Source organism: Salvelinus fontinalis, chromosome 31, assembly GCF_029448725.1.
Source record: "Salvelinus fontinalis isolate EN_2023a chromosome 31, ASM2944872v1, whole genome shotgun sequence".
Lineage (NCBI taxonomy): Eukaryota > Metazoa > Chordata > Actinopteri > Salmoniformes > Salmonidae > Salvelinus > Salvelinus fontinalis.
The window spans coordinates 11,431,333-11,445,020 of record NC_074695.1 but is presented as its reverse complement, the minus strand read 5'-3'; the positions used below and the strand labels follow the sequence as shown (position 1 = coordinate 11,445,020).

At 46.7% G+C, this 13,688-nt stretch overlaps 1 protein-coding gene across 1 annotated transcript in view; it reads left to right on the top strand.

The window, feature by feature from the left end:
* Positions 1-13,688, top strand: part of LOC129829539 (dnaJ homolog subfamily C member 5-like) — a 34,642-nt gene that overhangs the window by 5,821 nt on the left and 15,133 nt on the right. Inside the window, exon 2 of the mRNA XM_055891294.1 lies at positions 13,006-13,189. Coding sequence (XP_055747269.1) covers positions 13,077-13,189 — 113 coding nt within the window. The 5' untranslated portion in view covers positions 13,006-13,076. The remainder of the gene's footprint in view (positions 1-13,005; positions 13,190-13,688) is intronic.

Sequence of the window (13,688 nt, the reverse complement as noted above, 5' to 3'; positions counted from 1 at the left end):
AAGAGATGAGTCTTCAATAAAGACTTAAAGGTTGAGACCGAGTCTGCGTCTCTCACATGGGTAGGCAGACCGTTCCATAAAAATGGAGATCTATAGGAGAAAGCCCTGCCTCCAGCTGTTTGCTTAGAAATTCTAGGGACAGTTAGGAGGCCTGCGTCTTGTGACCGTAGCGTACGTGTAGGTATGTACGGCAAGACCAACTCGGAAAGATAGGTAGGAGCAAGCCCATGTAACGCTTTATAGGTTAACAGTAAAACCTTGAAATCAGCCCTTGCCTTAACAGGAAGCCAGTGTAGGGAGGCTAGTAATATGATCCAAGCTGATTAAACCAGTGTAGGGAGGCTAGTAATATGATCCAAGCTGATTAAACCAGTGTAGGGAGGCTAGTAATATGATCCAAGCTGATTAAACCAGTGTAGGGAGGCTAGTAATATGATCAAAGCTGATTAAACCAGTGTAGGGAGGCTAGTAATATGATCAAAGCTGATTTAATGCATTTACATGGACTTAAGAACAAATTCTTATTTACAATGACGGCCAAACCCGGACGACGCTGGGCCAATTATGCGCCGCCCTATGGGACTCCCAATCACGGCCCGGTTGTGATACAGCCTGGATTCGAACCACGCCTTAGACCCCTGCGCCTACTCGGTAGCCCCTGAGGTTCTGGGCTCGTGGTTCATATAGCCTGGACCAGTCATTATACTGAGGCTGTTTTTCCATCGTCACTATTACCTCAGACAGTCACTGATTAGCAGCCCACTCCACTACTCTGAGCTCTTATCACAGGAAAACACCTCGAGTCCCCTTTGTTGCACGATAAACAATACACACCTATTACTGTCTATGTAAATGCATTGCTGCAAGCTGTAAGTAATGTGGCACAGACATGCCAAGTGTTTCTAATACACCCGGCCTACCCTTGGCCCGGCCTCCTCTTGGCCCGGCCTCCCCTTGGCCCGGCCTCCCCTTGGCCCGGCTTCCCCTTGGCCCGGCCTCCCCTTGACCCGGCCTCCCCTTGACCCGGCCTCCCCTTGGCCCGGCCTCCCCTTGGCCCGGCCTCCCCTTGGCCCGGCCTCCCCTTGGCCCGGCCTCCCCTTGGCCCGGCCTCCTCTTGGCCCAATGCTGAACAGTTGCAGTGTGAAGAGAAACATACCAAAGGCAAGAGAGGTTTTTTTTCTCCACTTGGAATTACCACTTGTTGTCACTGAGAGCCTCTCAACAAAATACAGTCCTCAATGAAACGTGTTATATCGCACCCTGTTCCAAAAATGATACCCCACTCAAAAGATCATCACTATGGTTCTAGTGTCGGACATGGACTCTCTAGAGGTGGCCATCCCTAAAGGTTCACCAGATGGATAATACAACGTGTAGGACTAGTTTGCAACTGCTCTTTCAACTGTAGATCGTCCTGGAGACAGGCTCCCTAGAAGGCTCCGTAGCTATGGAAACACTCAAAGAGTCGAGCTAGGCGGTGATGATGGTGTCACATGCACAGCCGGGACCTTTATCTGATTCATGTTGAGGAGACACACACACACGGCTCACCTGAGGAGAGAGAGACCGAGAGAGAGACGAGAGAGAGAGACCGAGAGAGAGACGAGAGAGGGGAAGAGACATTCAGCAGCAGGAAACCAGAGCATACATTTTTTTTAATTTAAGCAGTTAACAGGATACAGAATTGTTTCATCCTGTACATCAAACATTAATCACTTAAATTCTGTTCAATATGGGGGGGAAGGTACTACATTTCCCAGAATGCATTAGTCTAACCCTCAAGTTTAAATGTGTAATTTAGCAGACGCTCTTACTCAGAGAGACTTACCGTAGTAAGTGCATACTTTTTCGTACTGGTCCCCTGTGGGAATCGAACCCACAACCCTGGCGTTGCAAGCACTGCGCTCTACCAGCTGAGACACACGGACTAAGTTGACCATAAATCCTTCAAAAAGAAGCCAAACGAACAAATGAAATGGTTGGTGGAAATATAATTGCCTATTCTAAGCATTAAGTTTAGAAGCGTAAGCCTATATGAACATTGGTCTCTGGAAGTGTGACCTGTCATATTCAAGGAATGTTATATGATTGAGTGGAATTGCAGTACAATTAAATTTCACTTCCTGTCAATCAAATGAAAATTCTACATCTTGTTGGGGGTGGCCAATTCAATTTGAATTTCAACTCATGTTGGGAGTCAATTTCAAAGTTCTCAATTGAGCTCGACACAAGGGGCGGCAGGTAGCCTAGTGGTTAGAGTGTTGTGCCAGTAACCGAAAGGTTGCTAGATCGAATCCCCTGAGCTGACAAAAATCTGTCATTCTGCCCCTGAACAAGGCCCACTGTTCCTAGGTCTTCATCGTAAAATAATTGAACTGACTCGCCTAGGTGCCATAAAGCTGTTGTACCCTGCAGACTATGTTTCCACCCTTGGCCTTCCCTCAATTTCTGAGCTCTAGTTTCAAACTCATTAGAGTCACACCGTCCTCCACTTACCCTCGCCTTGTGCCCTTGGGGGGGAATCCCTGCGAGCATTTTTGTCGTCGCTCCAAATGGTTAGCCGAACAAGGGAAGTTGGCAACGTAAGCCCCTCGGCCCTCGTTTTTGATCGAGTTTGTGAGTGTACAATTATGTTCACTTCGGGGCCTGAAACGCCACATAATTCAATTCGCGATGATTGTACATCTGCTAAGAAAAGTCAGCCAAAACTTAAAACCAACGTTAATATTGAGAAGTAATTGTAAGTAAAAAAAGAAATGTAAATAAGTTAGAAATTGTGCTATTAATGCAGATGACGGCTCAAACGCATATTATAAAAGTAAGATGTTTTTTTGTTTAGTTTTTAGAAACATTATTTTGCTTACAGATTTCCTTTATCACACTTATACATTGTAATATTCGATTTTACCGGATATAGTCGGATGGCTAATTTTCGATGTCTGCGGATGCGTTGTCTTCGAGGCCAAGATATAAAATGGATCATAATTGACTGTGGAGCATATAAATCACAAACAACAGATAGCGGTGGTTCCATGATGACTGAAAACACAATGGTGGGACAAACGAGTGGCACATTTCCAGCCAAGAGAGGTCCATTTTAAAATGAATTCATTCTTCCCTTGCCCTGCAAGTGTCAACTCGTCAGACGTCATTAGAAGTGTCCACTTCATTTGAGGTTTGAGGGGGAGAGGGTGTGTCTTTTTAAGTGTTTGGAATGCAGCCCTAGTCTACTGGTAACTAGTGAGTGAGTCTACCCTCATCCTTCCCTACCACAACACTGTGTTAAAGGAGGTGCTGTGTTTACATCATATAGGTTAGCCCTGCCTAGACTGTGTGTGTGTACACTACCAGTACCAACATATGACATCATTATTCAGTGTAGTCCTGGGGGAAACAGCAGCCGGTGACTCACTGATGTGGAAATGTATAATAATACTGACCTAATGTTCCCTCCTCCTCTTCCTCTTCCTCCAGTCAGATAATACTGACCTAATGTTCCCTCCTCCTCTTCCTCTAGTCAGTTGATACTGACCTAATGTTCCCTCCTCCTCTTCCTCCAGTCAGATAATACTGACCTAATGTTCCCTCCTCCTCTTCCTCTAGTCAGTTAATACTGACCTAATGTTCCCTTCTCCTCCTCTTCCTCCAGTCAGTTAATACTGACCTAATGTTCCCTCTTCCTCCAGTCAGATAATACTGACCTAATGTTCCCTCCTCCTCCTCCTCTAGTCAGATAATACTGACCTAATGTTCCCTCTTCCTCCAGTCAGATAATACTGACCTAATGTTCCCTCCTCCTCCTCCTCTTCCTCTAGTCAGATAATACTGACCTAATGTTCCCTCCTCCTCTTCCTCTAGTCAGATAATACTGACCTAATGTTCCCACCTCCTCTTCCTCTAGTCAGATAATACTGACCTAATGTTCCCTCCTCTTCTTCCAGTCAGATAATACTGACCTAATGTTCCCTCCTCCTCTTCCTCTAGTCAGATAATACTGACCTAATGTTCCCTCCTCCTCTTCCTCCAGTCAGATAATACTGACCTAATGTTCCCTCCTCCTCTTCCTCTTCCTCCAGTCAGATAATACTGACCTAATGTTCCCTCCTCCTCTTCCTCTTCCTCCAGTCAGATAATACTGACCTAATGTTCCCTCCTCCTCTTCCTCTAGTCAGATAATACTGACCTAATGTTCCCTCCTCCTCTTCCTCTTCCTCTAGTCAGATAATACTGACCTAATGTTCCCTCCTCCTCTTCCTCTAGTCAGATAATACTGACCTAATGTTCCCTCCTCCTCCTCTTCCTCTAGTCAGATAATACTGACCTAATGTTCCCTCCTCCTCTTCCTCCAGTCAGATAATACTGACCTAATGTTCCCTTCTCCTCCTCTTCCTCCAGTCAGATAATACTGACCTAATGTTCCCTCTTCCTCTAGTCAGATAATACTGACCTAATGTTCCCTCCTCCTCTTCCTCTAGTCAGATAATAATGACCTAATGTTCCCTCCTCCTCTTCCTCTAGTCAGATAATACTGACCTAATGTTCCCTCCTCCTCTTCCTCTAGTCAGATAATACTGACCTAATGTTCCCTCCTCCTCTTCCTCCAGTCAGATAATACTGACCTAATGTTCCTTCCTCTTCCTCTAGTCAGATAATACTGACCTAATGTTCCTTCCTCTTCCTCTAGTCAGATAATACTGACCTAATGTTCCCTCCTCCTCTTCCTCTAGTCAGATAATACTGACCTAATGTTCCTTCCTCTTCCTCTAGTCAGATAATACTGACCTAATGTTCCCTCCTCCTCCTCTTCCTCCAGTCAGATAATACTGACCTAATGTTCCCTTCTCCTCCTCTTCCTCCAGTCAGATAATACTGACCTAATGTTCCCTCTTCCTCCTCTTCCTCTAGTCAGATAATACTGACCTAATGTTCCCTCCTCTTCCTCCAGTCAGATAATACTGACCTAATGTTCCCTCCTCTTCCTCTAGTCAGATAATACTGACCTAATGTTCCCTCCTCTTCCTCCAGTCAGATAATACTGACCTAATGTTCCCTCCTCTTCCTCCAGTCAGATAATACTGACCTAATGTTCCCTCCTCCTCTTCCTCCAGTCAGATAATACTGGCCTAATGTCCCCTCCTCCTCCTCCTCTTCCTCTAGTCAGATAATACTGACCTAATGTTCCCTCCTCCTCCTCTTCCTCTTCCTCCAGTCAGATAATACTGACCTAATGTTCCCTCCTCCTCTTCCTCTAGTCAGATAATACTGACCTAATGTTCCCTCCTCCTCTTCCTCTAGTCAGATAATACTGACCTAATGTTCCCTCCTCCTCTTCCTCCAGTCAGATAATACTGACCTAATGTTCCCTTCTCCTCCTCTTCCTCCAGTCAGATAATACTGACCTAATGTTCCCTTCCCCTCCTCTTCCTCCAGTCAGTTAATACTGACCTAATGTTCCCTTCCCCTCCTCTTCCTCCAGTCAGTTAATACTGACCTAATGTTCCTTCCTCTTCCTCTAGTCAGATAATACTGACCTAATGTTCCCTTTCCTCCTCTTCCTCCAGTCAGATAATACTGACCTAATGTTCCCTCCTCCTCCTCTTCCTCCAGTCAGATAATACTGACCTAATGTTCCTTCCTCTTCCTCTAGTCAGATAATACTGACCTAATGTTCCCTTTCCTCCTCTTCCTCCAGTCAGATAATACTGACCTAATGTTCCCTCCTCCTCCTCTTCCTCCAGTCAGATAATACTGACCTAATGTTCCCTCCTCCTCTTCCTCTAGTCAGATAATACTGACCTAATGTTCCCTCCTCCTCCTCTTCCTCCAGTCAGATAATACTGACCTAATGTTCCCTTCCCCTCCTCTTCCTCCAGTCAGTTAATACTGACCTAATGTTCCCTTCCCCTCCTCTTCCTCTAGTCAGATAATACTGACCTAATGTTCCCTTCTCCTCCTCTTCCTCTAGTCAGATAATACTGACCTAATGTTCCCTCCTCCTCTTCCTCCAGTCAGATAATACTGACCTAATGTTCCCTCTTCCTCTAGTCAGATAATACTGACCTAATGTTCCCTCCTCCTCTTCCTCTAGTCAGATAATACTGACCTAATGTTCCCTCCTCCTCTTCCTCTAGTCAGATAATACTGACCTAATGTTCCCTTCTCCTCCTCTTCCTCCAGTCAGATAATACTGACCTAATGTTCCCTCTTCCTCCAGTCAGTTAATACTGACCTAATGTTCCCTCCTCCTCCTCCTCTTCCTCTAGTCAGATAATACTGACCTAATGTTCCCTCCTCCTCTTCCTCTAGTCAGATAATACTGACCTAATGTTCCCTCTTCCTCCTCTTCCTCCAGTCAGTTAATACTGACCTAATGTTCCCTCCTCCTCTTCCTCCAGTCAGATAATACTGACCTAATGTTCCCTCCTCCTCTTCCTCCAGTCAGTTAATACTGACCTAATGTTCCCTCCTCCTCTTCCTCCAGTCAGTTAATACTGACCTAATGTTCCCTTCTCCTCCTCTTCCTCCAGTCAGATAATACTGACCTAATGTTCCCTCCTCCTCCTCTTCCTCCAGTCAGATAATACTGACCTAATGTTCCCTCTTCCTCCTCCTCTAGTCACATAATACTGACCTAATGTTCCCTCCTCTTCCTCCAGTCAGATAATACTGACCTAATGTTCCCTTCTCCTCCTCTTCCTCCAGTCAGATAATACTGACCTAATGTTCCCTCCTCTTCCTCCAGTCAGATAATACTGACCTAATGTTCCCTTCTCCTCCTCCTCCTCCTCTAGTCACATAATACTGACCTAATGTTCCCTCCTCCTCTTCCTCCAGTCAGATAATACTGACCTAATGTTCCCTCTTCCTCCTCCTCTAGTCACATAATACTGACCTAATGTTCCCTCCTCCTCTTCCTCCAGTCAGATAATACTGACCTAATGTTCCCTCCTCCTCTTCCTCCAGTCAGATAATACTGACCTAATGTTCCCTTCTCCTCCTCTTCCTCCAGTCAGATAATACTGACCTAATGTTCCCTCCTCCTCCTCCTCTTCCTCCAGTCAGATAATACTGACCTAATGTTCCCTCCTCCTCTTCCTCCAGTCAGATAATACTGACCTAATGTTCCCTCCTCCTCCTCTTCCTCCAGTCAGATAATACTGACCTAATGTTCCCTCCTCCTCTTCCTCCAGTCAGATAATACTGACCTAATGTTCCCTCTTCCTCCAGTCAGTTAATACTGACCTAATGTTCCCTCCTCCTCCTCCTCCTCTTCCTCTAGTCAGATAATACTGACCTAATGTTCCCTCTTCCTCCTCTTCCTCCAGTCAGTTAATACTGACCTAATGTTCCCTCCTCCTCTTCCTCCAGTCAGATAATACTGACCTAATGTTCCCTCCTCCTCTTCCTCCAGTCAGTTAATACTGACCTAATGTTCCCTCCTCCTCCTCTTCCTCCAGTCAGATAATACTGACCTAATGTTCCCTCCTCCTCTTCCTCTAGTCAGATAATACTGACCTAATGTTCCCTCCTCCTCTTCCTCCAGTCAGATAATACTGACCTAATGTTCCCTCCTCCTCCTCTTCCTCCAGTCAGATAATACTGACCTAATGTTCCCTCCTCCTCCTCTTCCTCTAGTCAGATAATACTGACCTAATGTTCCCTCCTCCTCTTCCTCTAGTCAGATAATACTGACCTAATGTTCCCTCTTCCTCCTCTTCCTCCAGTCAGTTAATACTGACCTAATGTTCCCTCCTCCTCTTCCTCCAGTCAGATAATACTGACCTAATGTTCCCTCCTCCTCTTCCTCCAGTCAGTTAATACTGACCTAATGTTCCCTTCTCCTCCTCTTCCTCCAGTCAGATAATACTGACCTAATGTTCCCTCCTCCTCCTCTTCCTCCAGTCAGATAATACTGACCTAATGTTCCCTCCTCCTCCTCTTCCTCCAGTCAGATAATACTGACCTAATGTTCCCTTCTCCTCCTCTTCCTCCAGTCAGATAATACTGACCTAATGTTCCCTCCTCCTCCTCTTCCTCCAGTCAGATAATACTGACCTAATGTTCCCTCCTCCTCTTCCTCCAGTCAGTTAATACTGACCTAATGTTCCCTCCTCCTCCTCTTCCTCCAGTCAGATAATACTGACCTAATGTTCCCTTCTCCTCCTCTTCCTCCAGTCAGATAATACTGACCTAATGTTCCCTCCTCCTCCTCTTCCTCCAGTCAGATAATACTGACCTAATGTTCCCTCTTCCTCCAGTCAGATAATACTGACCTAATGTTCCCTCCTCCTCTTCCTCCAGTCAGATAATACTGACCTAATGTTCCCTCCTCCTCCTCCTCTAGTCACATAATACTGACCTAATGTTCCCTCCTCCTCTTCCTCCAGTCAGATAATACTGACCTAATGTTCCCTCTTCCTCCTCCTCTAGTCACATAATACTGACCTAATGTTCCCTCCTCCTCTTCCTCCAGTCAGATAATACTGACCTAATGTTCCCTTCTCCTCCTCCTCTTCCTCTAGTCAGATAATACTGACCTAATGTTCCCTCCTCCTCTTCCTCTAGTCAGATAATACTGACCTAATGTTCCCTCTTCCTCTTCCTCTAGTCAGATAATACTGACCTAATGTTCCCTCCTCCTCTTCCTCCAGTCAGTTAATACTGACCTAATGTTCCCTCCTCTTCCTCCAGTCAGATAATACTGACCTAATGTTCCCTCCTCCTCCTCCTCTTCTTCCAGTCAGATAATACTGACCTAATGTTCCCTCCTCTTCCTCCAGTCAGATAATACTGACCTAATGTTCCCTCCTCCTCTTCCTCCAGTCAGATAATACTGACCTAATGTTCCCTCCTCCTCCTCTTCTTCCAGTCAGATAATACTGACCTAATGTTCCCTCCTCCTCTTCCTCCAGTCAGATAATACTGACCTAATGTTCCCTCCTCCTCTTCCTCCAGTCAGATAATACTGACCTAATGTTCCCTCCTCCTCCTCTTCTTCCAGTCAGATAATACTGACCTAATGTTCCCTCCTCCTCCTCTTCTTCCAGTCAGATAATACTGACCTAATGTTCCCTCCTCCTCCTCCTCTTCTTCCAGTCAGATAATACTGACCTAATGTTCCCTCCTCTTCCTCTAGTCAGATAATACTGACCTAATGTTCCCTCCTCCTCCTCTTCCAGTCAGATAATACTGACCTAATGTTCCCTCCTCTTCCTCCTCTTCCAGTCAGATAATACTGACCTAATGTTCCCTCCTCCTCTTCCTCCAGTCAGATAATACTGACCTAATGTTCCCTTCTCCTCCTCTTCCTCCAGTCAGATAATACTGACCTAATGTTCCCTCCTCCTCCTCCTCTTCCTCCAGTCAGATAATACTGACCTAATGTTCCCTCCTCTTCCTCCAGTCAGATAATACTGACCTAATGTTCCCTCTTCCTCCAGTCAGATAATACTGGCCTAATGTTCCCTCCTCCTCCTCCTCTTCCTCCAGTCAGATAATACTGACCTAATGTTCCCTCCTCTTCCTCCAGTCAGATAATACTGACCTAATGTTCCCTCTTCCTCCAGTCAGATAATACTGACCTAATGTTCCCTCCTCCTCCTCTTCCTCCAGTCAGATAATACTGACCTAATGTTCCCTCCTCCTCCTCCTCTTCCTCTAGTCAGATAATACTGACCTAATGTTCCCTCCTCCTCCTCTTCCTCCAGTCAGTTAATACTGACCTAATGTTCCCTCCTCTTCCTCCAGTCAGATAATACTGACCTAATGTTCCCTCCTCCTCCTCCTCCTCTTCTTCCAGTCAGATAATACTGACCTAATGTTCCCTCCTCTTCCTCTAGTCAGATAATACTGACCTAATGTTCCCTCCTCCTCCTCTTCCTCCAGTCAGATAATACTGACCTAATGTTCCCTCCTCCTCCTCCTCTTCCAGTCAGATAATACTGACCTAATGTTCCCTCCTCTTCCTCCTCTTCCAGTCAGATAATACTGACCTAATGTTCCCTCCTCCTCTTCCTCTAGTCAGTTAATACTGACCTAATGTTCCCTCCTCCTCTTCCTCCAGTCAGTTAATACTGACCTAATGTTCCCTCCTCCTCTTCCTCCAGTCAGATAATACTGACCTAATGTTCCCTCTTCCTCCTCCTCTAGTCACATAATACTGACCTAATGTTCCCTCCTCTTCCTCCAGTCAGATAATACTGGCCTAATGTTCCCTCCTCTTCCTCCAGTCAGATAATACTGACCTAATGTTCCCTCCTCCTCCTCCTCCTCTTCTTCCAGTCAGATAATACTGACCTAATGTTCCCTCCTCTTCCTCTAGTCAGATAATACTGACCTAATGTTCCCTCCTCCTCTTCCTCCAGTCAGATAATACTGACCTAATGTTCCCTCCTCCTCCTCTTCCTCCTCTTCCAGTCAGATAATACTGACCTAATGTTCCCTCCTCCTCCTCTTCCAGTCAGATAATACTGACCTAATGTTCCCTCCTCTTCCTCCTCTTCCTCCAGTCAGATAATACTGACCTAATGTTCCCTTCTCCTCCTCTTCCTCCAGTCAGATAATACTGACCTAATGTTCCCTCCTCCTCCTCCTCTTCCAGTCAGATAATACTGACCTAATGTTCCCTCCTCTTCCTCCTCTTCCAGTCAGATAATACTGACCTAATGTTCCCTCCTCCTCCTCCTCTTCCAGTCAGATAATACTGACCCAGCCTTCTGCCCGGGTGTCACGTGAGGTTGTGTGTGCCGCACTTTAACCCTTCCCCCTAACACTATGGGCCCCACCCACTGGCATTTAGTCACTGATCTAGGACCAGTTACCCTCCCCCATAGCCTAACCTGAACCACTATGGAGGATTATTAAAAACTGAGCCTAGATCAGTCGGAGTCTAGGACTGTTGGCTCTGGCTCCACCTCTGGTTAATCCCACAGGGCTGTCGAAGGAAATGAGCAGATTATCCTTAACCAGCGGTATGTCCTGCTGCGTGGGTGCCTTACTGCCTGCCTTTACTGCCTGCCTCTTGGGGTTATTTTTGTGCAGTGGTCCTGTCAGAGCAGGCAGACAAGGTGAACAAGGCTGTGACAAGGCTGTGAATAGCCTGATAATAACCCAGAGGGAGAGGGCAAAGAGTCTGGAGTGCCACTAGAATAACCCAGAGGGTGAAGGAGTCTGGACTGCCAGTAGAATAACCCAGAGGGTCATGGAGTCTGGACTGCCAGTAGAATAACCCAGAGGGTCATGGAGTCTGGACTGCCACTAGAATAACCCAGAGGGTCATGGAGTCTGGACTGCCACTAGAATAACCCAGAGGGTCATGGAGTCTGGACTGCCACTAGAATAACCCAGAGGGAGAGGGTCATGGAGTCTGGACTGCCACTAGAATAACCCAGAGGGTCATGGAGTCTGGACTGCCACTAGGAATAACCCAGAGGGTGAAGGAGTCTGGACTGCCACTAGAATAACCCAGAGGGTGAGGGTCATGGAGTCTGGACTGCCACTAGAATAACCAAGAGGGTGAGGGTCATGGAGTCTGGACTGCCACTAGAATAACCCAGAGGGTCATGGAGTCTGGACTGCCACTAGAATAACCCAGAGGGTCATGGAGTCTGGACTGCCACTAGAATAACCCAGAGGGTCATGGAGTCTGGACTGCCACTAGAATAACCCAGAGGGTCATGGAGTCTGGACTGCCACTAGAATAACCCAGAGGGTCATGGAGTCTGGACTGCCACTAGAATAACCCAGAGGGTCATGGAGTCTGGACTGCCACTAGAATAACCCAGAGGGTCATGGAGTCTGGACTGCCACTAGAATAACCCAGAGGGAGAGGGTCATGGAGTCTGGACTGCCACTAAAATAACCCAGAGGGAGAGGGTCATGGAGTCTGGACTGCCACTAGAATAACCCAGAGGGAGAGGGTCATGGAGTCTGGACTGCCACTAGAATAACCCAGAGGGAGAGGGTCATGGAGTCTGGACTGCCACTAGAATAACCCAGAGGGTCAAGGAGTCTTGACTGCCACTAGAATAACCCAGAGGGTCAAGGAGTCTGGACTGCCACTAGAATAACCCAGAGGGTCAAGGAGTCTGGACTGCCACTAAAATAACCCAGAGGGTCAAGGAGTCTTGACTGCCACTAGAATAACCCAGAGGGTCAAGGAGTCTTGACTGCCACTAGAATAACCCAGAGGGAGAGTAAACACTCTTTGTCTATTGGTTAATAGGCTGCATGACTTTTAAGATCTGACTAAAGAGGAGTAGATTTGTCTGTCCCCTCCCAGCCCACAGTTTTAGATGTATTTGACCAGTTTCTGGACAGACTTGAGACACACACACACACACACACATTCACACCACCAGCTCATAGTACATCTTCGAAAGCCATAGCTTCTGCTCTGCTCCATCATTTTTCTCTCTCTCCCTCACCACTCTATCCCTCTCCCCACACCCCATAATGACATCACAAAACCCCGTAATGACATCACAAAACCCCATAATGACTTCACAATACCCCATAATGAGAAATCAACAACAAAAAAATCTTTTGCAAATCTATTAAAAAATAAAGTATTCAAACCCTTTGTTATGAGACTTGAAATAGTGCTCAGGTGAATCCTGTTTCCATTGATCATCCTTTAAATGTTTCTACAACTTGATTGGAGTCCACCTGTGGTAAATTCAATTGATTGGACATGATTTCGAAAGGCATTCACCTGTCTATATAAGGTCCCATAGTTGACAGTGCATGTCAGAGCAACGGTTTAAAAAAAAAAAAAAAATGTCTGCCGCATTGAAGGTCCCCAAGAACACAGTGGCCTCCATCATTCTTAAATGGAAGAAGTTTCGAACCCTTAAGACTCTTCCTATTTTTATTTTTATTAATTAGCAAACCTCTCTTCCTTCTATCCCCCTCTCTCCCCCCTCTCTCTCATCCCTCTCTCTCTCCCTTCTCTTCCCCCCCTCTCTCTCTCATGTCTCTTTTCTCCCTTCTCTCCTCCTCTCTTAGACTGGTGAGGCTGTGAGCGAACAAGGGAGTGTGTGTGTGAGAGAGACTGAAAGAGAGAGGGAGTGGTCATCATGGCAGCTGAGGCGCAGAGACAGCGTTCTCTGTCTACGTCAGGAGACTCGCTCTACCTGGTCCTGGGTGTCGACAAGAACGCCACGCCGGAGGACGTCAAGAAGTCCTACAGGTAACAATATACACCACTACACCAGGACACGACACACTATTAGTAGACAACACCTTAACTCTACCTGGTCCTGGGGGTCGACGAGAACATCAAGAAGTCCTACAGGGCAGATGTACTACATATTCATTTCATTTTTTATTTTACCCCTTTTTCTCCCCAATTTTATGGTATCCATTTTGGTAGTTAGTCTTGTCTCATCGCTGCAATTCCCGTACGTACTCGGGAGAGGCGAAGGTCGAGAGCCGTGCGTCCTCCGAAACACAACCCAGCCGAGCCGCACCGCTTCTTGACACAACGCCCACTTAACCCGGAAGCCAGCCGCACCAATGTGTCGGAGGAAACACCGTACACCTGGCGACCGTGTCAGCGTGCACTGCGCCCGGCCCGCCACAGGAGTCGCTAGTGCCCGATGGGACAAGGGCATCCCTGCCGGCCAAACCCTCCCCTAACCTGGACGATGCTGGGTCAATTGTGCGCCGCCCCAGTCGTGGCTGGCTGC